At 43.4% G+C, this 25,789-nt stretch overlaps 1 protein-coding gene across 1 annotated transcript in view; it reads left to right on the top strand.

Moving 5' to 3' along the window:
* Positions 1–4,593: 4,593 nt before the first annotated feature.
* LOC126195310 (CCR4-NOT transcription complex subunit 6-like) overlaps positions 4,594–25,789 on the top strand; it is a 144,946-nt gene continuing 123,750 nt past the window's right edge. Inside the window, exons 1-2 of the mRNA XM_049933871.1 lie at positions 4,594–4,675; positions 15,688–15,845. Coding sequence (XP_049789828.1) covers positions 15,702–15,845 — 144 coding nt within the window. The 5' untranslated portion in view covers positions 4,594–4,675; positions 15,688–15,701. The remainder of the gene's footprint in view (positions 4,676–15,687; positions 15,846–25,789) is intronic.

Genomic DNA, 25,789 nt, shown 5'->3' with positions numbered 1-25,789 from the left:
ATTGCACAAGAACTAAACATTGTACGGATGTCATACATATTGCATTTTGGAGAGAAACTCTGAAAGTTGTTTTTACTATAGAATTCTTGCCATACCCGTCCCATCATCCCATCGTCAACTGTGGCAGTCGCTTCCCGTATTTTCTCCCGGAGCTCTGCTACATCACGTGGTAGAGGCGGTATATACAGCAGAGCTTTTAATGTGTCCCCACAGAAAAAAGCCACACAGGATGAGATCTGGTGATCGGGAAGCCCATTTTATGAAACAGCTGTCCCCCTTCTGTAGCACGGTCGGCCCATCGATGCAGCAGCTGGCAGATACGTGTTCCAGTACCTATGAACTTCGTGATGAAAATCGGGTGGAGCTTCATCCTACTGAAAGATGAACAGAGAGTCCGATGCGTTTGAGGCATCAGCCAGTGCTGCAACACTTTTTTTTGTCGAATTCCAACACACAGAAAGCTTGCTTTGCACCGGAACTCGCCATGTTTGGCAAATTACCAAACTACGCTGTGGCGGTCTACATGAAAAAAAAAAAACTTTCGGGGTTCAAAAATGGTTCAAATGGCTCTGAGCACTATGGGACTTATCATCTGTGGTCATCAGTCCCCTAGAACTTAGAACTACTTAAACCTAACTAACCTAAGGACATCACACACATCCATGCCCGAGGCAGGATTCGAACCTGCTACCGTAGCGGTGGTGCGGTTCCAAACTGAAGCGCCTAGAACCGCTCGGCCACACCGGTCGGCGCGTTTGGGGTTTCTCTTGAAAATGATATATGTATGATACCTGTACAATGTTCGGTTGTTGTGCAATAAATAATTGAAAGTGTTCCCGGACTTAATGTACACCCTGTATTATTGATGATTTCTTTCCAAACGCGGGAACTGCGCTGTTGTGACTGACGGACCTGTAGCATATCCAGATGTGTAGTTTATGTAGATAGGTAGCAAATTGATTGCGATTTGGTGAAGCCGACGAATGTGGATGTGAAATTTAGGTTGTGGTCGCAGACTAGTTTGTCCGTCTTAGTTTGGAGGATGATGGTTCATTTTCCATTACATTCAGTTTACTTGCAGTTAATTTAAACGCTACGTTGGGCAAAGGTAGAAAATGAAAACTGATTGTTATATTATGTGTTACACGTCTGTATTTTCCTCTGGTAGAAGTGATTTTTTTCCATAAAAGTTTCAGTTTGATGGGATTCTAGCACCTGGTATGTTCAGACTGTTGTTACGTTAAATAAAGTACCTAATATTTGTCCCGCGACCGAACAGAAAACATCATTGGGTATAGAAATGAGCTGTTCCACCATATTGCTTTGCCATGACTGCCGCAACAGGTGCTATCAACACACACATCTAGCAACTTTCACCCTTCCTCTTGCGCAGTAATCTCATGATACTGCTAGTTAGCGATCACAACTCAAAAACAGAGAGACCGCTCCCGAAAGCAATTTCAGCCCCAACTTCAGGAGTGAACGTCATAAAAGGTTTTAAATTGCAGAGATATTATAATACGTTTTACTAATACACAGTGGTCCTTTATCTACTGGGTCGTTACGACACTGCACTGTGACAGAGCGGTCTACAAAAATGATCATCATCTGTACTCTTAAATGAGGAGAAAGATATATTCACGTTGCGTCGTTATCACACGGATTATTCACGACTTTCAAAAACTGCGTAATACCACAGATCAAATTTTTCTCGTCTTCATGAAACTATACTTCTCTGTCAAATTGTATAGATTATGTGCAGTAACCAAAACTCGAAATTGTATTAAAGAGTCACAGTTCTCAGTTTCTTTATTAATCAGAAACATCGACGACAGCATCAGTACTAATAATTACCTGGACAAACTGAATATCTGTCTCAATTGCTTAAGCGTCGTTTGCTTTGTAGACGATTCACTAACGCATTATTAATGAGATACAAAGCAGTTGTGAGTTCTAGGGCTTATACATCAAAATGACAGATTGTGATTAATTTAGGACGATAATATAATTTTCCAGGTAGAAAACGCATGTTAGCGTCCATATGGAAGCTGCAAGAGCACGCCTGATGGCGGCGTTCGCTCTTGCGTCCCCTGTGTGCCGCTCACTCAGCGCTGCAAACCACGATGTCCGAAGTTCATTTAACTCGGACGGCATTGGTACTGCGTCTCGGACATTTCAATGAAAGCAATATAATGGGCGGGTATCGAATCTCCGCCCTCGACATTTACCGAGAAGCTAAGAATATAAAATTCGTGACCAGTTCTGCCATTACTCGTGGGTGGCAAATACAGGGTGGAGAAGAATTGTGTCACGAAATTTTAACCCTGGATAGCTGATGCCAGTAGGAACCAAAATTACTAATGTTGTGTCGGTCGACAACGCACCATTTTTAAACGCGCTCCTATTAGCCGTGGGATTGCCCTGTCGCCGTTCGTCGGTTGACGGTCAGCGCTATGGTTGTCGGTTGACCCATACAAACGCCCCTCGCCCCGTCTGTGCCCCAACGTGATACGCACGCGTGTCGAGTAGGTCTTGATGTTTGTGTCCACCTCACGTCAGAGGCACTCACGCCTAAGCTTCGCTTCGGAGCACACAAACGTCATCTGTGATTTAGTCATACAGAAAGCATGGCTGTGCAGTATTCGTTCGAAGAAGAACGAGATATGGTTTTCGTTTATGGACTAGCCGACGGTAATGCGCACGAATCTCGACGGTTGTATGAGGAACGGTACCAAGCAAGACGCCAGCCACACCCGCAGACGTTTACAGCAATTCATCGGCGACTTGGCGAAGCAGCTCGTTAGCGGGATATGACGGTGATGCTCGAAGACCTCGAACGTGACGGGGTGCTGCATTTGAAGAGACTATTCTCGGGCGCTTCGAGGAAGCACCTGCGACAAGTACTCTAGCGGTTGGACACGACATGGGGATCACTCATCGGTTAGTCTGGGATGACGGGCAGCATCCATTAAGTTTCCAGCCTGTCCAAGACCTACATCTTGAGGCGGACTATGGACACAGGCTAGGGTTTTGCCGGTGGTTTCTGCGGCGTGTTGCACGAGGTCCCGATTTCCCCGCCATTGTTTAGTTTACCGACGAGTGCACCTTCCATCGGGATGACCTTTACAGCACTCGAAACGTTCACTACTGGACCAGGGGGAAATCCTCGCGTCACGTACCTCCACGGACACCAGGAACGATTTTCGCTCAAGATTTCGGCAGGCATTGTGGGTGACCATCTTTATTGGGTCGGTCCGCCTACCTCCTCGACTTACCGGGGTAAATTACCTTCATTATTTGCTAGAAACTCTACGCGACCTGCTGGAAGATGTTTTCCTGGACATATGGCTACGCATGTGGTTGCAGCATGATGGGGCGCCGCATATAAGTCACGTTGTACGCGGATATTTAAGTGAACTCTTTGACGGCCGAGTAATTGGCAGAGGTACTCGTAGGACATGGCGCCCGCGATCAAGAGACCTCACGCCACGGGACTTTTTCCTGTGGGGATTATTCGACGTTCTAGTTCACCTACCTGGTCGCGAACCACCTAGAAACGAAGAGGAATTAATGGATCGCATTGAACTTGCCGTCAACCACATCAGGGTAATGCCAGGAATCTTTGAAAGAGTTTGTCAAAACACCGTTAGATGTTACGAAGCTCGTGTCGCGTCAGAGAGTCGCCAATTCGAGCACCTGCTTTAAGCAAACAATGTCCTAGCTACAAAAAAGGCCCTTTTCAGGGCCGACAGAATTTGTAAAATACTTTCCCGGTATGTCTTATCATGAAACTACAGTGAATGTGTCGGGACCTCGGCGGATTCTCCCCCAGGCCCCCAGAGTGGAAGGCTGGCGCGCTACCACGGAGCGTGCGGCCCGCCTCGGATACATCGGAATCACTGGCAGGCAAAGCGTCATCCAGCAAGAGGGCAATGCCGCGGCCAATCGGAGCGCATGGCGCCAAGTTTCCGTAGTTTAAAAATTGTGCGCTGTCGACATACACAACATTAGAAATTTTGGTTGCTGCTGCCTTCAGCTATCCACGGTTAAAATTTCGTGACAGAATTTTTCTCCACCCTGTATAGCTGCGTAGAAGATTGTAGAAATGCACACAGTAGGGACCAAATATAGACGATGGTCGGCGATAACTCAGAGCAGGGAGAAAAGGAAACGGTAACTCACTTTACGTGCCGCGCTTAAGGAATGCCTTTCTTTTGGGTAATGTTGGCTGCAGTTGGTTCTGAAAGGATCCGTGTCGTACTTACTCGCAGTATTCGTTCATAATACGTAGTGGGGCTGCACGGTGCGGCTCGCGACGGTCCAGAGTGGCGGCCCAGCGGCCTGCTCTGCTGGCGACCAGTTGGCCAGAGAAGGCACGGGTAAGGCGGTGCACTTGTGTGGAGACGAGTGTGCAGTGTGAAGGCAGCGTGTGTGTGTGTGTGTGCGTGCAGTGTGAAGGCAGCGTGTGTGTGTGTGTGTGTGTGTGTGCAGTGTGAAGGCAGCGTGTGTGTGTGTGTGTGTGTGTGTGTGTGTGTGTGTGTGTGAGCGAGCGAGCGAGCGAGCCCGCGCTTTCTGACGCGTTCCGTTCTGCTTTGTTCTGTTGCAGTGACAGCGACGCAGCCACCGCAGAGGCCGTGGATCCCGCTTACGAGGCCAAACCGCAACAGGCCGACATGTAAGTACACACACATCTCTCTGCTAGCGAACGCATTCGGGCCGCTTAATTAGTACTAGAACTCGTATCTCTTGGTCGTATTAATTTATTAATAATCCTGACCGTCTGTCCTGACCAGTAAGTCTACGGCTCAAGTCATTATCATTAGTATTTGTTGCCATTGACTGACATATTACTAAATAATAGCAGCGCAAGTTAGTTTTACCAGCGTTACCTTTCATACTGGTTAAATACCTTCAAGTTAGTGAAATATTCAACGTAAGCTAACATTCTGCGTAAGTCGCACGTGATACCATTTCTTCTCTCACCTCGTAATTAACTGCCACCCCACCCCCCTCCCCCCCTCCCCGCCTCACCCGTCGACAGCGGCCACCGCCCCTCACCGGCCCTGCGACATCTCGAGCAGAACCGACGGCCGAAGAAGGGCCGCATCGCTGCTGGCGTACTCGCCGGTTTGCCAGCTTAATATCGTTCCAGCTCCCTGCGTATGTGTGTCTTTCAGTCCAAACAGTTCCGTATCTGCTTCCCATGTGTCGTAGTTCCAGGTGCGCTCCGCATCGATAACCTCATCCTGTCTGAGAAAAAAGGAGGAGTATTCCGATTCAGAGCAACACCGATTTGTTTGTTCTCGACTCACGGAAGGCGTATTGTGTGGATGGTGCTTCCATCTTCATTCGCTTGTTCCCGTTGCAACGTTACTCTCTATATTCAATGAGTGACACCCTGCCTGGTAGTTTTGACCGAGATTTTGTATCTTGAAGGTGGACTGGCTGAACGGCTGTAATCAGTGGCGTCGCCTTGGCGCTAAGAAATGCAAACGGCGGGAATTGGGTTCAGTCTTTCTACGCAAATCGGAAAGTCTTAGTGAGATCGTTAGCGGGTCATATTTCACTGAAGACTAAAAATATAAATGCATTACAGATATTCCTGTGTGAAAATTTACGGCTAAAAATCTTTTACCTGCTGTAACCGTTACCTTATATCCTCGAAGGTTAGCTTTTATATGATGGTCATTAATTGGTCAGATAGTTTGTAATCTGCAACATAATTGTTTGAAGGAACTAGTCGCCGAGTTCAGGAAATTATTTTTTTTTTAAACCGTGATGTCGTAGAAAGTAGAGACTGGAGTAGATATAAAACGTCTTTACATCTGTTCTTTCACTGTAGAGTTTTCTTAAACATTTATATTCAATCCTCAAACGGAATTTCAGTATTCGATACCGAGAACACTTTAGAAGTAGAGGCAGTAAACCGCCAACTTTCCTCCACTACGTGAAAACAGTACGACGTACGGCAAACGACATATAACAGCCTGTTGACGTCCTAGACATTGCACAAGGAGGACAGCTAATGAGTAATCTTGAAGAAATGGAAATATATTCACACACACAAAATTACCCTCAAGAAATTCTAAATCAACAGATCAATTTGAAACATTAACATTACAAAACGACTCCCTGGTGGGTACATGTGTGAGTACCTATAATGAACTTCAGTCTCTCGGCATTTTTAAGACAAACCACACCTTCAGTGACAGTACGGTAAAAATTATGCGCAACGGATTTTAAACGCAAATGAAAAGAAATGTAGGCCTCTATCGAGAAACTGAAGATGACAAATTGTATTTTTATTCAAAGGTGACGCCTATTACTTCCCACATAGTTAACTAAAATTAATAAAGGTAATCGAGTGATCTAGTTTACTAGAAAACAGGATGGAATTCAATATCACGACAGGTTTATTTCTAAAAGACGTGAATTAAACACGGGTCAGCATAAGATATCGAATATGTTAATTAAAGTCAAATGTTGTGATAGACAGTCGACAAAATTGTACAAAGGGTGGTGACTTGACTCTAATTCTGACTTTAAAAAATTGATAACGCGGTCCGACTGGGATTAATACATATGGCAGTGACTGTTAACTGTATCCTGAAACAAACTACCACGACGTGCTTAAGCTGGACAGCGACCGTTGCTGCTGTGAGTGCGCCGTGAAGTAGAGACGCCGCTCCGAAGATTCGCAGCAAGCTGCGTTGCCCAGTGGGACGTCTCCCCCTCTCGTTCGGATCCACGTGCGCGCCCAGTCTACGACTCCGAAACCGTGTGTTTTCTCCAATACTGAATCGACTACTCCGCTCCACACTTCAAGATCCTGTCTCGTAGTTGCCAAAAAGCTAAAACAACCAACTGAAAGGTAGCAGACCACTCAAGTGCCATCTACCGTATAGCCCAATCAACGCACTGTTATTTTATCCCCACGGTAAACACTGCGGCTCGTTTGTCTGTGTAATCTCAAGGAGAAAAAAGGAATAGCCACACGTCTCTCCAGCTTTCCGCAGTCTCGCCCCATTTTACCCATTCTGGAAAAATGTTTTCATTGGCCTAGCTGATACTGATCAAAGAAAGTAAAGTGAGGACCCCTCTCGAAACGGCATAATTAACTTTGCCTCGGCCGGGACTAATTGTCACTCATTTCACGTCCGTCACACCTTGGTGAAAGCAGTCTGTGATCGCGCGGACGACAGTGTGTGGTCCCGCTCCGGGCCCTCCGCTCCCCCCTGTGGCTTAGGCCGAGTTCAGCGTCACAGCCACTGTCAACCGTCTCACTGACCACTGACCGTACAGCCTGTCATTGTCCGTTCGATTGAGAAAGTGAAGGTGAAGAAATGACGTGCTGTCTTTTCGCTATTGAAATTATCATTCTAAAAAAGATTTGTGTAATCAATCAAAATCTACAAATATCGTCTTATCACAAAATTAAAAGCAATCACTGGAAAGCATGCCTTTACGTAAACAACATTATATGGCGTAACCAATTGTATGAAAAACAATAGGATTAAATTACGTAATTATGATCGCAGGAGTACAGAAACACGAATCATACCAGCAATAAATGGTTTTCAGAAATTCCTGTGTGTTGACGAGGCAAGTGCGGTGACACCACATTACACCAGCAGATTTGCACAAACCTGTCTTACATTTCCCAGTTATTTAGACAAAATATCTAGTAGGGTAAGGTCAGCAGGATCGGGTCAAAATTTGTTACGATCTATAATTTCACGTGAACAAATATTTCATTGTAAATACTTAAGAACTATGTCCTTTTGCCTAAAAATTCTAATACATAACATTATGTAAATGTTGTTTATAGTTTCACAAAACTGCCGCGCGGAGTGGCCGCGTGGTTTGAGATGCCATGTCACGGACTGCGCCCCCCCCCCCCCCCCCACCGCTCCCCCGCCGGAGGTTCGAGTCCTCCCTCGGGCGTGTGTGTGTGTGTGTGTGTGTGTGTGTGTGTGTGTGTGTGTTGTTCTTAGCATAAGTTAGTTTAAGTAGTGTGTAAGACTAGGGACCGATGACCTCAGCAGTTTGGTCCCTTAGGAATTTACACGCATTCAAACATTTTTCGCAAAACTAATCTGAAGGATGAGCTGCATGACCCTATTCGCATTCTTCAAGTAAGGCGAATTGGGTTGTAAATCTGGCATATATAGGGTCAGTCAAAATGTATGCATCACTTTAAAATAGCAACACATTTTCCGCAAATAAACCTCTTCTTCCCCACCACACCAACGCAGTTCTCATGGTACCATTCTCTGCCATTGCCTTGACACTGAATCCAGTCACCAAGTTTCGCCGATACTGGATCGCTATATTTAATCTTGCAGAGTTCACGAGACGTGTCATTATCGTCATATGTTTCTTTCGAGGATTCTGATGAACCTGACACTGATGATTCAAGCTTGTAGGTGTTGTCTGTACTTAACCTGGCGTTTCTTAAAACTGTCGAGCTGGGACGAGATTTTTCTTTTTTTCGTTAATTTTTTTCTTGCATTTATATTTTCTGGGGATGTAAAATTAGTGCTCCCTGTTCACTGGCATAAGATTCTGCTGTAGTCTTGTTTGAAGATGGCAATAAGTCGTGGGAGTGAAATGAAGGCTTTGGCGTGCCACTGTTTGGCCCGTCATGAACTGGACTAGCGGCAGGAGAGAGAAACTGAAGTTCAGTTTCCTTTGGTGTGTTTTCTTTGCTCGACGATATACCAGCCGGTAAGAACTCGTATTCGGACACTGCGTTTTCGTTCAACGGAAAAACGCTCGTTCAATGAAATCCGTTTTCTACAATCGTCGGTGTTGACACTTCCATCCATCAGCCTTGAAAATGTTTGTAAATGAGAGTTAGTTGGTCTTCCTTGATCCTCAGGTATTACGAATGTTCATAGGTTCACTGTCGTAATAACGGTTTTAGTGGGTTAAAATATGACATGTCTTTCGGCTGGACGCGGTGAGTTGTGTGGCTTGGTAGTCATATCATACTTACGTAGTTTTCTGCGCTAAACTGGACCGCTTGTAAAGTTTTGCAAGACGCGTGACTATCAACAAGTAAAATGCAGTGCCCAGGAACCCAGAGCGATTGAAAACGTTTCAGCCATTTGAGGACTGCTTCTTCATTAATCCATTCGGAATATGTCATTGTTATCACGGACCAATTTCGGGAACCGTCACGAAATTCAGGTAGAAATCTTTTACATTTAAATATGACCATAGTGGGATAAAGTGATCTGCGGCCTTAGCACAAGCTAAGATGGTGACAAGCTCTCCTCTTTGTAGGGAAGTCCATGCATAAACAGCTTTGCTCCCTTTTTCAGTAAAAACTTTTCTTGTGGGCTTGTTGTTCATTTGGCAGCCTGATTCATCTGCGTTATAAATGAGCTGAGGTTTGTCCAGCAAATCAAGATCCTCCATAGTTCTTCTCAACAAGAAAAAGAAGCTACTGCATGTGGTTAGGGAAAGCTCTTTCGCTTTTCTCTAAGACAAATTTTGGCTTCGTTCCCTGAACCCTCTTAGTCAATCTTAACCTGTCATTTTGTTGGCGTCTGAAAATGTATGCTTTTTTTTATTTTTTTATTGGATTCTGCGGTGTCGGAGGCAGCCCTCCTTACAGTAACTGAATCCAACGGGAAGCCACATGCACGTAATCTCAGGATTCTTGAAACGAGTTCATTTTCTTGCCCCTTATTAAATATTGTTTGACCACCTTTTACCTTTCTTTCTTTTCCACTTTTTGCAGTCATCTTCGTAGCCAGGAATGCGGCACTCCAAAGAATTCCGCTGCATGGCGCTGATCCTACCCTCTCGGTAAGATTCAATTGAATGTTGCGTGTCATCCTCGGTCCACAAAGTAACAGTTTTTCTTTTAGATTTTCCCATCTGCTATTAAAAACAAAACAAAATAATACAAGATCAAAAATATGTATTATCTGCAATGAATCGAAATAAAAGTATTGACGCGATTCGCTGAAAATGCAGAATATGTTTTCCCTACATTGTTAGTCCTGTGCAAGCCTATTTACGCGCCGGTAACACCATAACCTCTTCTCCAGTACATAAATTTGTTGTGTAACGAATACTTAACAAATTACTAAACGAATTATCAGGGATACAGAAATTTGAATCCAAAGCTATTTTACAAAGTTGAATATTTTCAGAACTTAACACAAACAGCACTTTTTTTTTACACAGTGGCGATTACACCTGACAATGTTTTCCACTTTCCAACTCAAGAGTTCGAACAGTCACCGCTATGTAGCAGCACTTCCTATACCACTTCGTTCGTGACGACCGGGCGGAAATTTGTAAAACTGACTCGATTTTTGCCCTCCCGATCCGATTCGGCCAACCATACCCTAAAATGAACATGTTAAATTACACACAAATAAAGCCACAAATACATGAAATGTATTCGCAATTGCAAATACGAATAACCGCCTGCTGTGTAAGGGAATGACGACAGTTAAAATTTGTGTCAGACCGGGACATCCAATGACATGACGCATCGACCTTCAGTTAAAAGTGTCTTCCCCTGTACGGGAATTACACGCTGTGTGTACGAGTACAGGTTGGCCGCGAGGTGTGAGGCGCCTTGTCACGGTTCGCGCGGCTCCCTCTCCCCCCCCTCCCGTCGGAGGTTCGCGTCCTCCCTCGGGCATGGGTGTACGTGTTGTCCTTAGTGTAAGTTAGATTAAGTAGTGCGTAAGCTTAGAAACCGATGACAGCAGTTTGGTCCCATAAGACCTTACCAAAAAAAAAAAAAAAAAAAAAAAGAGGTACAGGTTGTGACGCAGAAAGGACGACATGCGGAAGCCTGCGTCTGGCCGTGAGTCGTGCACGGATGGCCAAAGCAAGTTAAGGCGACTGCGACTGGTCGTGTAAAGCGGGAAATTTGGGTTCGAGTCTCGGTGCAGCACATATTTTCAGTGTCATCACATGCACGTCCGAAGGCAACCATCGTTCTTCCTAACAACACGGGCACTGCAGTATTGTAAGGAACGCCACATTTCTTACAAAATGATACCAAACATGTCATCCTAACTTAAAAACGAAGCAATATTTTAAAATATAATGTTATTTCATGTACGTCTTGCTTAACGTGTTGCGATGATCATTTTGTTATCTTGTGTACAGGATCTTTTTGAACATTTGCAGAAAAGTTTACAATTATCTGAAAACTCTTACACTGTTGATTTGTATCACATCAATGGTCATTGCCGAACCCCCCCCCCCTCCCTCCCCCCCCCGCCCCGCCCCCCCCCTCTCTCTCTCTCTCTCTCTCTCTCTCTCTCTCTCTCTCACACACACACACACACACACACACACACACACACACACACACACACACACACACACACACCACACACACTATTTTGGTTGATCCATCTGAAAAACGTTGAATCAGCATCTCGCCAAAAAATTAGAGAGATGTTGAGCGTAAGAAATTGGAAAGCGGTTAGAATTAGCCGTCACAGATCCAAGACAGGACACAATAACATTGATTAAACTATGAGAGCTTACTGCAGAATAACTCTAGCTTGTTATCAAGTAACGTTTATTTTCCCTGTGGTCTATTCTGTGTTACTTTGTAGTGTGAATTATTTCATAGGTATCGTATAACTGACTTTTTAAACACTCGGATTTTAGCTTTCTCTTTAATCTCTTTGGACAATTTATTGTTGAGGTTTTTCACTTTTTGAAAATGCTGTTTTGTGTTTTTTGCTTCTGTGCTCTTGGTACATGGTGCTTGCCCTTTGATCACGAGTGCTGCTGTTTATCAGCGCAGTCGATGTTCTTCCTGATGTGAATGAGATACACTCACGTGGTGCAGTTAGCATCCCCAGCTACCAAAACAGATGTTTACAGAGAACTCGGTTACAATTGTAGTGTGAAGGCTGTGCCCATGTTTTGATGTTTTGTGTATGGGACCCCAAAAATGATTCCGTAGCTAAATATCGAGAACACACAGAAATAGTATGCGACTATAAAGCATTGCGTGTTGTACAGTTACGTCAGGGCTCAGTTAACGCAGCGTCTTTGCCAGTCTATTTGTGTATCCGTTCCACTTCAGCTGGCAGTCGATATTAATTCTTAAAAAATTGTGTTTGCTCTACAAAATATGAAATTTTCATCTGCACATAAGTTGTACCACATTATTTTTCACCTTAACGAGAAATTGATATTGCTTGTTCTCTTTATGTCCAGTGTAAGTTTATTACATGATGGCCAATTACCGAATCCTTTTTAGAGTTTCATATGTCTTTTCTTCGAGGAGCTCTGGTGTGTTATGTGTGATTATAAAGTTGCTGTCATCAGCAATAACAATTTTCCGCTTGTCTAACATTGCCTGGAAAGTCTTTGATTTACATCAAAAAGCGTGTTGGTCCTAAGATGCTATACACGGGAACTCCTGTGTTAATATACTTGGGATCTTATAAATGATTCATTAATAATTTTGCTTTATTTGAAGCTCGTATTACTTCTACACCTTGACTTCCACGTAAGACCTTTTATTTTAGTATAAGTCGCATGTATACGACGCGTGGGTTTTTCATTAACTCAGCGAAGTGATATCGGCATGGTAGCGATGCCATGTGGATATAGTCTGAAACGTAACATTTTGTCAAATAGCTTTAGTTCTTTCGGACTGGCTTTTAATTCACCCACCGTATGCGGTTATGTTCTCTCTCTCTCTCTCTCTCTCTCTCTCTCACTCACACACACACACACACACACACACACACACACACACACACACATCCTTCCAGCAAATGTATTATTCTTTAATGCTTATGGACCTGTCATTTCAACGTAGCCCTTTTTTTAGTCACGTACCTTTTCCTGAGTTAAGCGGTTTACAGATCTAATTTTCGGCAAAGTTCTTTTGAAAAACATTTTCTCTTCTTGTACATACTGTTAATCGTCTACGTCTCAATTCCGTATCAGGATACAATCCAGTCAAATCCTTTCGGAAACGGAACTAACACTTAAGTTATATTCCATGTTGACCCTTTCTCTTTTTCAGGAAGGGTATTCTTGTTAATATTAGTGTGCACCGAATGTATTCTCTATGTCTGGCGACGTCAGTTGCTTTGCCGCTTGAATGTAGTAGATGAGTTTTGCTGTTTGGTGTCTCATTCCCTTTGCACCACTTGACTTAATTTGATTAGACCCCGTTCACTTCGTTCTAATTGTAAGCACCATTTCAGCTTATATAGCCTCTTTACAGCAAATTAGCATCCTGTTCAACTGCTCTTCCAAGACTTCTCTCGTCTCTGACAAAATTACGAGGGTCAGTCAAAAAGTAATGCCTCCTATTTTTTTTTCTACGTTTAATTGTCAGGAAATTTAAATGCAATTACATAGGTTGAAAACCACAACATTGAGGATCATTTTGTCATTTTTCAATGTAATCTCCGCCCATCTCTACAGTTTTGGTCCATCTTTGAACAAGGGCATGTATCCCAGCACGGTAAAAATCACAGCTCTGCTTCCTAAGCCATTGACGCACGGATGTTTTGACGGCCTCCTCATCTTCAAAATGAATCCCACGATGAGCTTCTTTTAGTGGCCCGAACAGATGGAAGTCTGATGGTGCCAGGTCAGGGCTGTATGGGGGATGAGGCAAAACTTCCCATCCAATTTTGACAATCTCGTCAGAGGTGTGACGACTGGTGTGTGGTCTTGCATTGTCATGCAAAAGAAGAACATCTGCCATTGATTTTGTTGGGCGAACTCGCTGAAGACGTGCTTTAAGTTTTTTGAGGGTTGTGACGTATTGAACAGAATTTATTGTGCATCCCTGCTCCAAAAAATCAACCAGAATCACACCCTCTGTATCCCAGAAAACTGTTGCCATAACTTTCCCTGCCGATCGCACAGTTTTGAATTTTTTCTTCCTCGGCGAGCTTGTGTGACGCCACTCCATTGACTGCCTCTTTGATTCGGGTTCAAAAAAATGCACCCATGTTTCGTCCCCGGTCACAATTTTTTTCAGAAACTCATCTCCCTCCAAACGGAAGCGCTGCAAGTGTTGGGAGGCTATTGTTTTCCTTGCCTCTTTATTCTGATCGGTTAACATTCTTGGAACCCACCGTGCACAAACTTTTGAGTACCCCAATTGTTTAATAATCGTGATCACACTGCCTTTACTAAGAGAAATAATGCGACACACTTCATCTGCAGTCACCCGACGGTCACCACGAATGATGTCATCAACTTGCTGAATGTTGTGTGGAGTCACTGCACTCACCGGCCTGCCGCTCCGCTTTTCGTCAGTCAACGGTGTTTGCCCTTCAGCTTCCTTACAACGACGAACCCATCGTCTAACAGTGCTGACATCCACTGTCACAACACCATACACCTTCTTCAGTCTTTCATGAATGCGTATGGGCGTTTCACCTTCTGCATTCAAGAATTCAATCACACAACGCTGTCTCAAACGAACATCGATGTCGGCCATCTTACAAACTTCTGCTGTGCTGCCACCTGTTGACACAGAAAGTTACTACTGCAGTGGATTGCAGAAGAAGGTTTGAGGAATGGCGCCAAATTCAAATTTTTCACTTAACTTAATTTCTTTAAGTAGAATAAAAATGGGAGGCATTACTTTTTGACCGACCCTCGTACAATGACATTGCCAAACGACAAAGCTTTTATTTATTCTCCCCGAACATTAATTCCCTTTCCAAATTTCAGGTTTATTTCTTTCACTGCTCGTTCAGTGTACAGATTGCACAGCATGGTATGTAGGCTACAAGCTAGTATCAATTCCTTCTCAGTTACTGCTTCACTTCCATCTACGGTACGGTTTCTGCACGGGATGTAGATAACCTCGCGCTCCATATGTTTTATTCCTGCTACCTAAGAATTACGTTGTCAAAATATTTCTTTAACTCTACAAATTCTGTAAGTGCAAGTGTATGTTCCTTCAGTCTCGCCTGTTTTAAGCTCAGTATTGCGGTCAGCTTCTACAGTTCATTCGATTGTTCCGTAAATAATTCATCTCATTAGTCTGCAGCTGTGACTTATTAGAATGATGGTCCAGTCATATTCACACCTGTCAGGACCTGCCTTCTTTGGAACTGGAATTATTACATTTTTGCTAATGTCTGCGGCATATCTCGTGTCATATACCCTGCAGAGTGAAACAGATTCGTCGTAGTTGGCTCTCTCATGTGTTTCTACTTTTCTTTTAAACTCTTGTGATAGTGTCGTATCACGCCTCTCATGTACACACAAATCCTGTTTCCCTTCCATCATATTATATTCAATTTTATCTTCTTTATATAGCAGTTCTGTACATTCCTTGTACCGTTTATCCTCCCTTTCCCTGTTTAGTACTGCTAGCTGTTGGTATTCGTACATCTGCTTCTCTTTCAGGAAAGCTTTCATTAATTTTCCTTTAGGGGTATCCAACTTTTCTATAGTCACAGTACGTTCAGTATACATCTATATATCTGTATGCGTATTCCGCAAGCTACTGTACAGTGTAGAAGCAATATTTGACATCTCCTGTAGTATTTGCGTATGGATCAAGTGAGAATGAGTGTCGTTATGCATTAATTCCGTTTCTGTCAGTTTACTCCATAGCATTGCCCGAGACCGACGTCCCTTGCACCGAACTGAATGGGCTGTTACAACGACAGCAGCAGTACGTGTGTGTTGTGCGTGTTGCAGGCATCTTCACGGTGATGTGCTACAACGTGCTGTGCGACAAGTACGCGACGCGCCAGATGTACGGCTACTGCCCCAGCTGGGCGCTCGAGTGGGAGTACCGCAAGAAGGGCATCCTGGACGAGATCCGCCACTACTCTGCCGACATCATCAGCCTGCAGGTAGGCGGCGTCACATTGCTCTAGCAACATTTCTGTCCCGGGCTTCAGGAGATGTATAAGGGATTGGGTAGTCCGCTCACCGCTCTGTGGGGCAAGTGCGTAGCTTTGAAACTTGTCGTAGTCTGGACAATCAAAAACAGGTACTCAGGGGAAATGGCGAGGGTCGACGACACTCTCGTCAGGCGTGTCTGGGGGCCGTGCTGCATTCCCCGGCACGTCGTAGTCCGGTCTTTCTAAAAAGTTTATTTTGCCGCCGTCGCTGCATGTTAATACTAAGACAACGAGTTTCTGTCTACTGAGCTATGGAGATGAAAAAAATTGCCTTCTACAGTAAAATCTGACTCGATGCCCACCGTACTTACGGCAGATTGGGCGTGTCGAGTTGTATTTTTCATCCAGTCTTTCGACTTGTAATCTGACACTGACTCCGAGGTGTGGTGTGTCACACTGTGACCTAGAAAATTATCGAACCACAAATATATTATAGAGTTTTGTTTGTATTTTTAAGAGAGGCACCTACTAGCTCATCGCTGATGGAGGTGACGGTACTTTGTAGGAATTACGGTACGCTGGGTTTCTCGTCCCCATTTGCCCAACCGTGTTTAGGTTTTCCTGGAGCGCTTCGGGCGAGAACTGGTGTGTTTAGGAGGGGGAGAAAGCGGAAGTGAGTGCAGTCGGCATTGTTTCCAAATTTATTTGGCTGGTGGCTCTCTCTGAGCGCCCCCTCCCCCTCTTCTCTATCACTCATTTGTGAATTGGTGGGAAAAAAGACACAGTCTGTGATGAACTGCTGGAGAGGAAGGACATAAGGTGCTGTCTGTATTTATTTATATGTTGATTGGTGGCAGAAGAACACAGGCTGTGCTGAGTTGCTGGAGAGGAGTGATGTAAGTTACTGTCTTTATTTATTTTTGAGGGTGTTATCCCGGTGCTGGATTGTCAAAATGGTCAAATGGCTCTGAGCACTATGGGACTTAACTTCGAAGGTCATTAGTCCCCCAGAACTTAGAACTACTTAAACTTCACTAACCTAAGGACATCACACACATCCATGCCCGAGGCAGGATTCGAACCTGCGACCGCAGCGGTCACGCGGTTCCAGACTGTAGCGCCTTTAACCGCTTGGCCACACCGGCCGGCCTGGATTGTCCAACAGCTGCCTCCAGTCTCCGTTGCCCGCCACCCCCAAATTCCGTAACAGCTCACCCCAACTTTTGCCACTCGTGTCTGTGTATATGTTCACCTTGATGTGTGCCGTAGTCCACAATACCACTCGAAATTGGCGGGAAACTGCCGTGCAACTGCTGAGGAAGTTGTACACAGATAAGTTGTGTGAAGGGACAGGTCAGCAGACTATCACTGAAGTATAGGAAGAGTTGCCTCGTACCGATCTACAAGTGTATAGCTGCTGAGCAACTTGTACAAACATAAAAAGTAAGGAAGAACCAAGCGAGGTGGCATGACGGTTAAGCACACCGGACACTCATTCAGAAGACAACAATTCAAAACCGCATCTGGCCATCCTGATTTAGGTGTTCTGTTATTTCCCTAATTCGCTTCAGGCAAATGCTGGAATGTTTCCATTGATAGGGCATGACTGATTTGCTTCCTAAACGTTCCCTAATCTGATGGGACCAATGACCTCGCTGTTTCGTTCCCTCCCCCATACCAACCAACCAACCCACAAATCAGCCAACCAGAGAAGGGATACGGCAGCAAAATATCACTGAAGTGTATGAAGAGTTGTCTCCTATTGATCCACAACTGAAATAGCTGCTGAGGAGCTTGTACGCAGATACATGGTAAGAAGGGATAGGGCAGTGTAGGAAGGAAGGCCAATACATCCTTCACAACTGACGAAAAATGCTTCACTGCTCTAATCACACATCAAAATTGCCACGAAAAAACAGCACTCGTAAGCAATTGATCATAATGCAACATATGCACTGGGAATTGAGAAGAATCGTTGTAATAACACAACTACTGCAAAAACTGATCCCAAAAGATCTTGCCAGGAGAGAATAGTGGTTCCTGCACATGTGGTTACCTCGATGTGTGGATACGGACTAAGCAGCTTAGAACGAATCTTACCTCCCCTCCTCACTTCCTCTCCTCCTGCGTAGGTAGGCATACTGGTTTTACAGGCCTGTTCTAACCTGTCACTGATGATACACAAAGAGGTCCATCCATTACCAGTGCTCTGCTTTGGCCAGTGTTGGATTGGCAATTATATACTATTTTCAGACTGCAACTGGATCCTCCTGTAGGCAGTGGTTTCGTTTACCCAAGTCTGTTCTGACCTCTCACTGCTGGTACACAAAGATGTCCATCTGCCGGCGATGCACTGCTTTGGTCAGTGTTGGACTGACTGTGATATACTATTTCAGCTCTGTAGAGATCAAACATATTTCTAGGAAACCCCGACCCATGGGACAACAGTGATATAGTTGACTGTCGTGTAGAACTCTCTGGATGAAGAATGGCCAACAACGTGCTGGTGGGAAGAGGCAGCTCCAGGGTGTGCACTCACCAGAGGGGTGAAGTCTCTGCCGGTGATGGCTGATCAGTGTGCCAGTGCTGACGACCCCTGCTGCAGCCGGCCGCCTCCCACAGGCCGGCGCACCCTCATAGCCTCCGAGCACTCAGAATTAGTGTCTGTGCAAGTCTCGATAATAAATTGTCATGCATGCGGGTTTTACAAGAATTTCAGATGCAGGAAATATCGGTACAGAGAGTGGGAGAGATACCATTCGGGAAAAGAAAAACACTGTCGTTTTTACGTTAATAGCAAGTTATTTTGTAACGTCAGACAGAGTAAAACATTGCTAACGTCACATGGAGAGATTTTACATGTCTCCCTCTTCTGATACATCGAAAACAAATGCCGTCCACAGGCTGACAACGAGCATTTTTAATGATGCTATTAAATATACACATATTGGTCCATTGGAGCAGGTGGCCAGTGATCAAAGTCACTTCCATGGAGCTGTGTAAAGCTTTGTCGCGAGGAGGCCATATCCCACAAAGTATCAGTCTCAGTCGCGGATAGGGTGCACACCATAGTGAAAATATCCACACATGCGGCTGGCAGAAGTGGGGGCAGTAAGTAGTAGGAAGTAGCAGCATGTGGGTGTGGCTGTAGGACAGGTTGGAACACCCTGTGGTGGTGGTGGTGGTGGTGGTGGTGGTGGTATTGTGGATTAGAGCAGTCTGTCTTCAAACTTTGACGCTAACACACAACACACGATCGGAAAAAGTGGGTGCAGTTGGTGGCAGAGTGTGGAGGCAGCTGTAGAGCAATCCAGCAGCAGGATAACACCCTAGAAATAAATAAATAAATAAATAAATAAATAAATAAAGACAGTACCTTATACCATGCATCTCCAGCAGCTCAGCACAGATTGAGTCTTTTACCTGCCGAATCCCAAGATGTGGAAGGGGGAGAAAGTGGGGGAGGGGGCAGAAGCAGATGTGATGACGTCATCAGTGCATAATTGCCCCCTCAATCCCCACAGAGAGGAGGTGGGGAGATTCCCCCGCCCCTCCGAGGGAAAGCCGCCATTTCGAATAAATTTGCCAACAGTGCAGATTGCGCTATCTTCAGCTTTGTTCCTGTACTGTGGTTTGTTCGGAAAAATCTCGGTCGATGCTCATCCCAGATCCTTACAAGTTCTGCGTCCTCTCACCGCAAGTCTTGCGCCCAGTAGAGGTGTGCGTGGATAAGAAACATCTCATCCGCATCTGCAAACCTGCAGCCTGTGCGCGCATTCAGGGATGTTAAATACACTGGAGCTGCTGTCGGTAGGCTAGCGCCTGGCACTGATTTTCTCCTGCGTAAGTCGGAGCTCCTAATTTATATTCCTTGACGAAGAACCTAGAACCCGATCGTGAGAACTTAACCTGTCACATTCTGGATAGTTCCCGTAAGTGACCTCTAGAGAAAAAGTTTTACGCAGAAAACTAGTGATTTCGTGTTAGTTTCTGGAAACCGGTAGTCGTATGATGTAGCAGTTACTCGGAACGGAGCGTCGTACTTCGCCACCACGTAAGAAAGGAAATGCATCGTTTTCACCAAACAATATCCTCAAGCTATTTCTAAAGGTAAAAAGCCTTTTACTGATATCATTGAGGAGAATGTTGTTTGCACCTTCATGTTCAGGTGACCCTGGACAATTTTGACATCGCTGCTACTGTTAATAAAACCTATTATGCCATTTTGTGCAGCCTAACACTTTTGTTTCAACAAATTTCAAGGCCCGGATTTGTGTAGACTATGAGAATACACTATTTTTTTTACACACATATAAAGCAGCCCACTCTATATTTTTCTGCTCGCTATTAAAAACATAGCCGAATTTCTGTTCAGTGATCAATATCAATTTGATTTCTTGTATCAGTGTGCAGTCACCTTGTTTTTACCAAAAATTATATCAATGTTGCTAATAACATAAATGCACTGTCGGTAGTTTGAACTCGATGCAGAATTCAGCTGGTCGCGGAAGCACATCTACGTGCATACTCTGCAAGCCACCATATCGTGCATGGCGGAGGGTACCTTGTACGACTGCTAGTCATTTATTTTCCTGTTCAACTCGCAAGTGGAGCGAAAGAAAAGCGACTGCCTGTATGTCTTCGTGATCCTTACATTCTCTGTAGTTTCGCAAAATGAAGGTCGTCTTCGCTCCAGGGAATGCCATTTGAGTTCACAAAAATTAAAAAAAAAATGTCCTTAATAGTCGCCTGTTGAGCGAACCTACCGCCAACAGTTATAGCAGACCGCCTCTGACTTCCTTCGACGACTTACTTTTATCAAATCTTGCTAGGGACCCCAAACACTTGAGCAGTATCCAAGGATGAGTCGCACTAGCGTTCCATATGAGGCTTCTTTGACCGATCAACCACACTTTCCCAAAATTCTTCAGTAACACCAAGTCGATCATAACACTACTGCTCGTTGCGGCATTGCTTGTCCTACTCATCCGCTTTCTACCTGTAGAGCAAACTGCCATTCATCACGCCAACTAGAAATTCTGATAAAGTCACCTTGTACCCTTCCCATACACCACAGTGCCGTCAGCAAACAGCCGCACACTGCTGCTCACCCAGCCTGTCCGATCGTTTACTGTGTACAGAAGACAAGACAGGACCTACCGTGCTTTCCTGGGGCACTCCTCACGTTACCCTTGTCTCTGATGAACAATCGCCGTCGACGACAACGTACTGTGTTCTATTACTTAAGAATTCTTCGAGCCACTCAAATATCTGGGAACCTATTCTGTATGCTCAAGCGCTTTCCGAGAATGTTGGACTTTGAAATCTGCCTGTTACCCTTCATCCTTGGTTCACGGTACATCGTGTGACAAAAGGCAGAGTTCCGCACAAGCGATGCTTTCTAAATTCAAGCTGATTTGTGGAGACAAGGAAATTTATTGTATTGGAACTGAGAATATGTTCAAGAATTCTGCAGCAAACGGATGTTATGGCTATTGGTCTGTAATTTTGCGAGTTCGTTTTTCTACTCATCTTATATATTCGAGTCACCGGTGCTTTTTTTGCGATTTCACGTACTGATTGAGAGATTTACTATAAATGCAGGCTAGACGAGGGGCCAATGCCGTAGAGTACTCGTTGTAAAAAAGAATTTGGATTCCGTGCGGACCTGGCGACTGACTTCTATTCAACGCTTTCAGTTGCTTCTCTAAGCCGAGGGTGCCTATTTCCCATGTCCTCCATACAGGATTCTGTGCGATGGTCAGATGACGGTATGTTTGTACGATACTCCTGCGTGAACAATTTCTTACACGTGAAATTTCAAACTTGAGCTTTCCTTTCGCTGTCTTGTGTCGCCACACCAGACTGGGCGACGAATGGCTGAATGGTTGTGTTCGACCTGCACGGTGGTTTCACGTGGGACTAGAATTTTCTCGCGTTCTTGGCAAGATCTTTCTCTAAGGCACTGGTTTTCAATCTTCTTGGATCCGCGGTTCCCTTGACCTGGACGTAAACACCGGCGGCTCTTTTCGCACATGACATCCGACTCGAATTGTGGGGTAAATAAACGTAAGTTTCGAAAAAATGAATAAGAGTGATTATTTCTTTATTAACTGTTGACAAACACATTTTAACCAACTTTTAATGTCATTACATCGTGTTCGTGCAACGAAACCAGTGGTAAGGATGAGCTTGTTTCTTCATAATCAGTTTACAAATTTCACCACAGAATTGAATATTGCTTTCACATGTCTTGCTTTCACATGTCGCCCAGACATGTCTTAGCGGGTTGAATTTCTAAAAATACTGGTACGGCCTTGTTTCCTACTTGCAGATACTCCTCTACCAATTTCCAAAACTTTAGCAGTGATGAGGAAATAAACCTCGATTTAATTGTGACGTCGGAAGAAATATAATATTATGGAACTAGCTTAACGCCCGCAGCCTCGCACACGAGGGTGGCGGGTTGTATGGTCTGCATAGATTTCTCTTTAATCGAATTTTTATGTTGTTCACAGATTGCAACACCTTCTAAACTTTCCACGCTAAGACCACAGAAGCATCGTTTTTTACGAATGTACTTCTGACCAAAAAGCGAATCTGTTAGGTCTACTCCAAGGCTTTTTTATCATCATACCTTTTGCGTTCTTGTGGTGATGTTTCTGCAGCAACTTTCATCTCCCAATACACATTTCTTTATATCTAACCGAGAAGTGAAATACCAGATTTCATAGATTTAGCTTAAAATTTATTTCAATATAAGGAAATAGTTTCTTAGAAATGTTCACCCTCTATGTACCCCATTGGATGTAGAATTTCCAAAAACAGTGGAACACGTATGTTTTTAACCGAGAAGTCAAATACAAATTTCCATAGGTTTAGCTTTTAAAATGCTTGCATAATGAAATAATTTCATAAAACTTTTCTTCCCCTATTTCAATCTCTTAGCGGGTTGAATTTCTAAAAATACTGAAACTTGTATTTTTTATTTCAAAACGAAAAGTTAAATACCAGTTTTTATGTAACTAGCTTCAGTATTGCTGTAGTAGTTCTTTGATAGTGATTTATTTTCAAAAACACTTCCACCCTCTATTTTACCTCCTTAGTGACTGAATTGCTGAAATGCAAATTTTTCTGTTTAGAACTGACAAAGCAAATACTAATTTTCGTGTTCTAGCTTCAAAACTGCCTTAGTAGCGACGTATTTTTAAAATGACTCTCATCCCCTATTACACCCGTTAGGAATGGAATTTCTAACGATCCCTAGTTGTTAAACGACCTATGCTATATAAGATTCGCACCCTCTTCAAATTTCAAGTTTCTGTCCTTCGCAGTTTGTGTTGGGCGATGATGAACCAGTGAATCATTCTGGCCCTGTTTCACTCTCTTAGGGGTTTAGTTTCCATAAACAGTGAAATTCGTGTTTTTTTTATTTCGAACAGAGAAGCCAAATTCAAATTTTCGTAAATTTTCCTTAAAAATACTTGTAGAATGAAATATTTCCATATAAAGTTTCATCCCCTCTTTCACCCTCAGGGGGGGTAAATTTCCAAGAACAGTGAAACACGTATTTTTTATTTACAGCTGAGAAGCCAAATTCTAAATGTCATAGATTTAGCTTTAAAAATGTTTTCACAGTGAAATGTTTCATAGAACATTTCATCCCCAATTTCACCCTCTTACGGGTTGAATTTCCAAAGACAGTGATATATATATATATATATATATATATATATATATATATATATATATATGACTGAGAAGCCAAATAGCAGTTTTCATAGATGTTGCTTTGAAAATACATTTGTAGTTCTTTAATGATGATTTATTTTTAAAGACATTATCATCCGTTATTTCATCATAGCGGTTAAATTTCCAGAAATGCTGAAACAAATACTTCTTTATTTCTGGCCAAAAAACCAAATACCAATTTTCGTAGGTCTGGCTTCAAAATTTCCTGAATAGAGACATATTTAAAAAAAAAACAAACCCTTCATCCCCTGTTTCGCCGCCTTAGGCGTGGAATTTCGAAAAATTCCTTCTTAAATGACGCTTACAGTATAAGATCAACATCCTCTACAAATTTCAAGTTTGTGTCCACAGCAGTTTGGGCTGAGCGATGAGTCTATTAGTCGGACATTGCCTTATATATAGTTTGCTCCTGTTCTTGAGGTGTTGATGTACTGAAAGACACTTTGAGCCAGTTGTGTTCTTTAACTTATTCTGGATAGCAATTCAGAAAGTAATTACAGAATTCAGTTAAACTATCCCCTCACATAGACTTCAGTCCTTCGTTTATAGCAGGTAGTCATTGTCTGGTAAAACTGTGTGAAGAGCGGGGAAAATGTAATGTATATCTTTATTATCGAACTTTTTCTTCCACAATATTTGTTTTCTTTGCTGGATAAAATTTTGTCTGACAGTTTCAGAAAGTGTCCTCCTTACCGTGAAGGGACACATTCAATGATTTGAAATTATCAGAGATATCACAAAGATACGCCAACTTGAAAATAAGGTCACTGTCTACGAACTTCTCGAAATTAAAATGTTTTCTTGAACAAAGTAAAAGTTCATTCCTGAGTTCATACGCCATTTTCAAGCCAGCGAAAGTTAATTGTCATGGAATAAGGAATGCGCGCAGCCCCCAATTGTTTGAAAATCTCAAATTAAGTGGCCAGCTTTTAATGACTGAAGAACCTAATGATGGGAGGGGTCGTGCTTTTTGAGGTCAATGCCTCTTCTGAAAAAAAGTGTGTCCAGTACGTATCGGGCTCAATACCGCGACGTCCATGTGTGTACCCAATTGATATAGTTTTTTTCCAGAAGATAGTGCAGCGTTTCAAACAGGTCTACTTTCAAACAGGTCTACTGCTTTTGTTACAAGGGTTCTTTCACTGCGGATAAAGATCACCTTCTTGAATATTATTGTCATATATAAACTACATGTAACAAATTACAAGCGCATCGTTATGGTTATCTGTAGCTTCACCCAACTTAATACTGAAATCATCATAATCTTTGAGTTTTTCGGTCAACTGAGTATTAATGTCGTTAGATTTATAGAGTATTTGACGACTGTAGTAGACTTCTCTGATAAAGGCACACTTGCTAGTGACTTAGCAGCTGACTCACCATAATAGATACTATGTCCAGAGCAGCTGGTGAAATAAGGTCTTCCCCCGCTATGGTCTGAGATACGTTGCTCTGTGCTGCACGGTAGGAATATATGTTTGTAAGATGAAAGAAAATTATTTGTTGGAAGCGTAACTTGTTTAGTGAAAAACTTTTTGTTCTGTCATTGTTTTTAACTTGTGGGGAAATGATTCTCGTGGTTTGGTTTATCAAATTGTCGTGATTTGACTCCAAATGTCGTTACATTTAATTAGGAAGCTAGGAATTTGAAACAAATGACACATTGTGGTCGTTCTTTATTTCCCACAGCAATCTAACTAGAACTGAAATTCGAGTATCTGCTCATGTTTACTATATTTTCGCCTACTCGTTTCTTTAGAAGTACGTGATACATATGAAATATGACGGTTTACACTTAACACTCAAAACTTTGTCTGTGGCGACAGATAAACACAAATCACAGAATGCAAATCACAATTAAAAACGATCTACATTTGACAAAAACTAACTTCCATAATGACTCATTGATTAAAACCAAATGAACCACACAGTACAACTAGACTGCCCGTTAGATATCACTACTAGCGCACACGTTTTTCCTCTGCTCAGAAAGCAAATGAACCGAACAACTGTTTATGTGCAACCACGGCGGCTTCTCTGCAGAGCCGCGACGCACCGTTTGAAAAACCTGCGCTAATGCATGACTGTAGAGGTCGTCGTGTGCTTCGCGCATCCATTTTTTTACATCATCGTCAGGATTTCCCTCCATTGAGCCAGGTAGGAAATTTGTGAACCATATACCCCCCATTGATTTCTGTCGT

This window comes from Schistocerca nitens, chromosome 7, assembly GCF_023898315.1.
Source record: "Schistocerca nitens isolate TAMUIC-IGC-003100 chromosome 7, iqSchNite1.1, whole genome shotgun sequence".
Taxonomy (NCBI): domain Eukaryota; kingdom Metazoa; phylum Arthropoda; class Insecta; order Orthoptera; family Acrididae; genus Schistocerca; species Schistocerca nitens.
The sequence above is the reverse complement of the archived record's forward strand: the minus strand, read 5'-3'. Positions and strand labels throughout refer to the sequence as shown.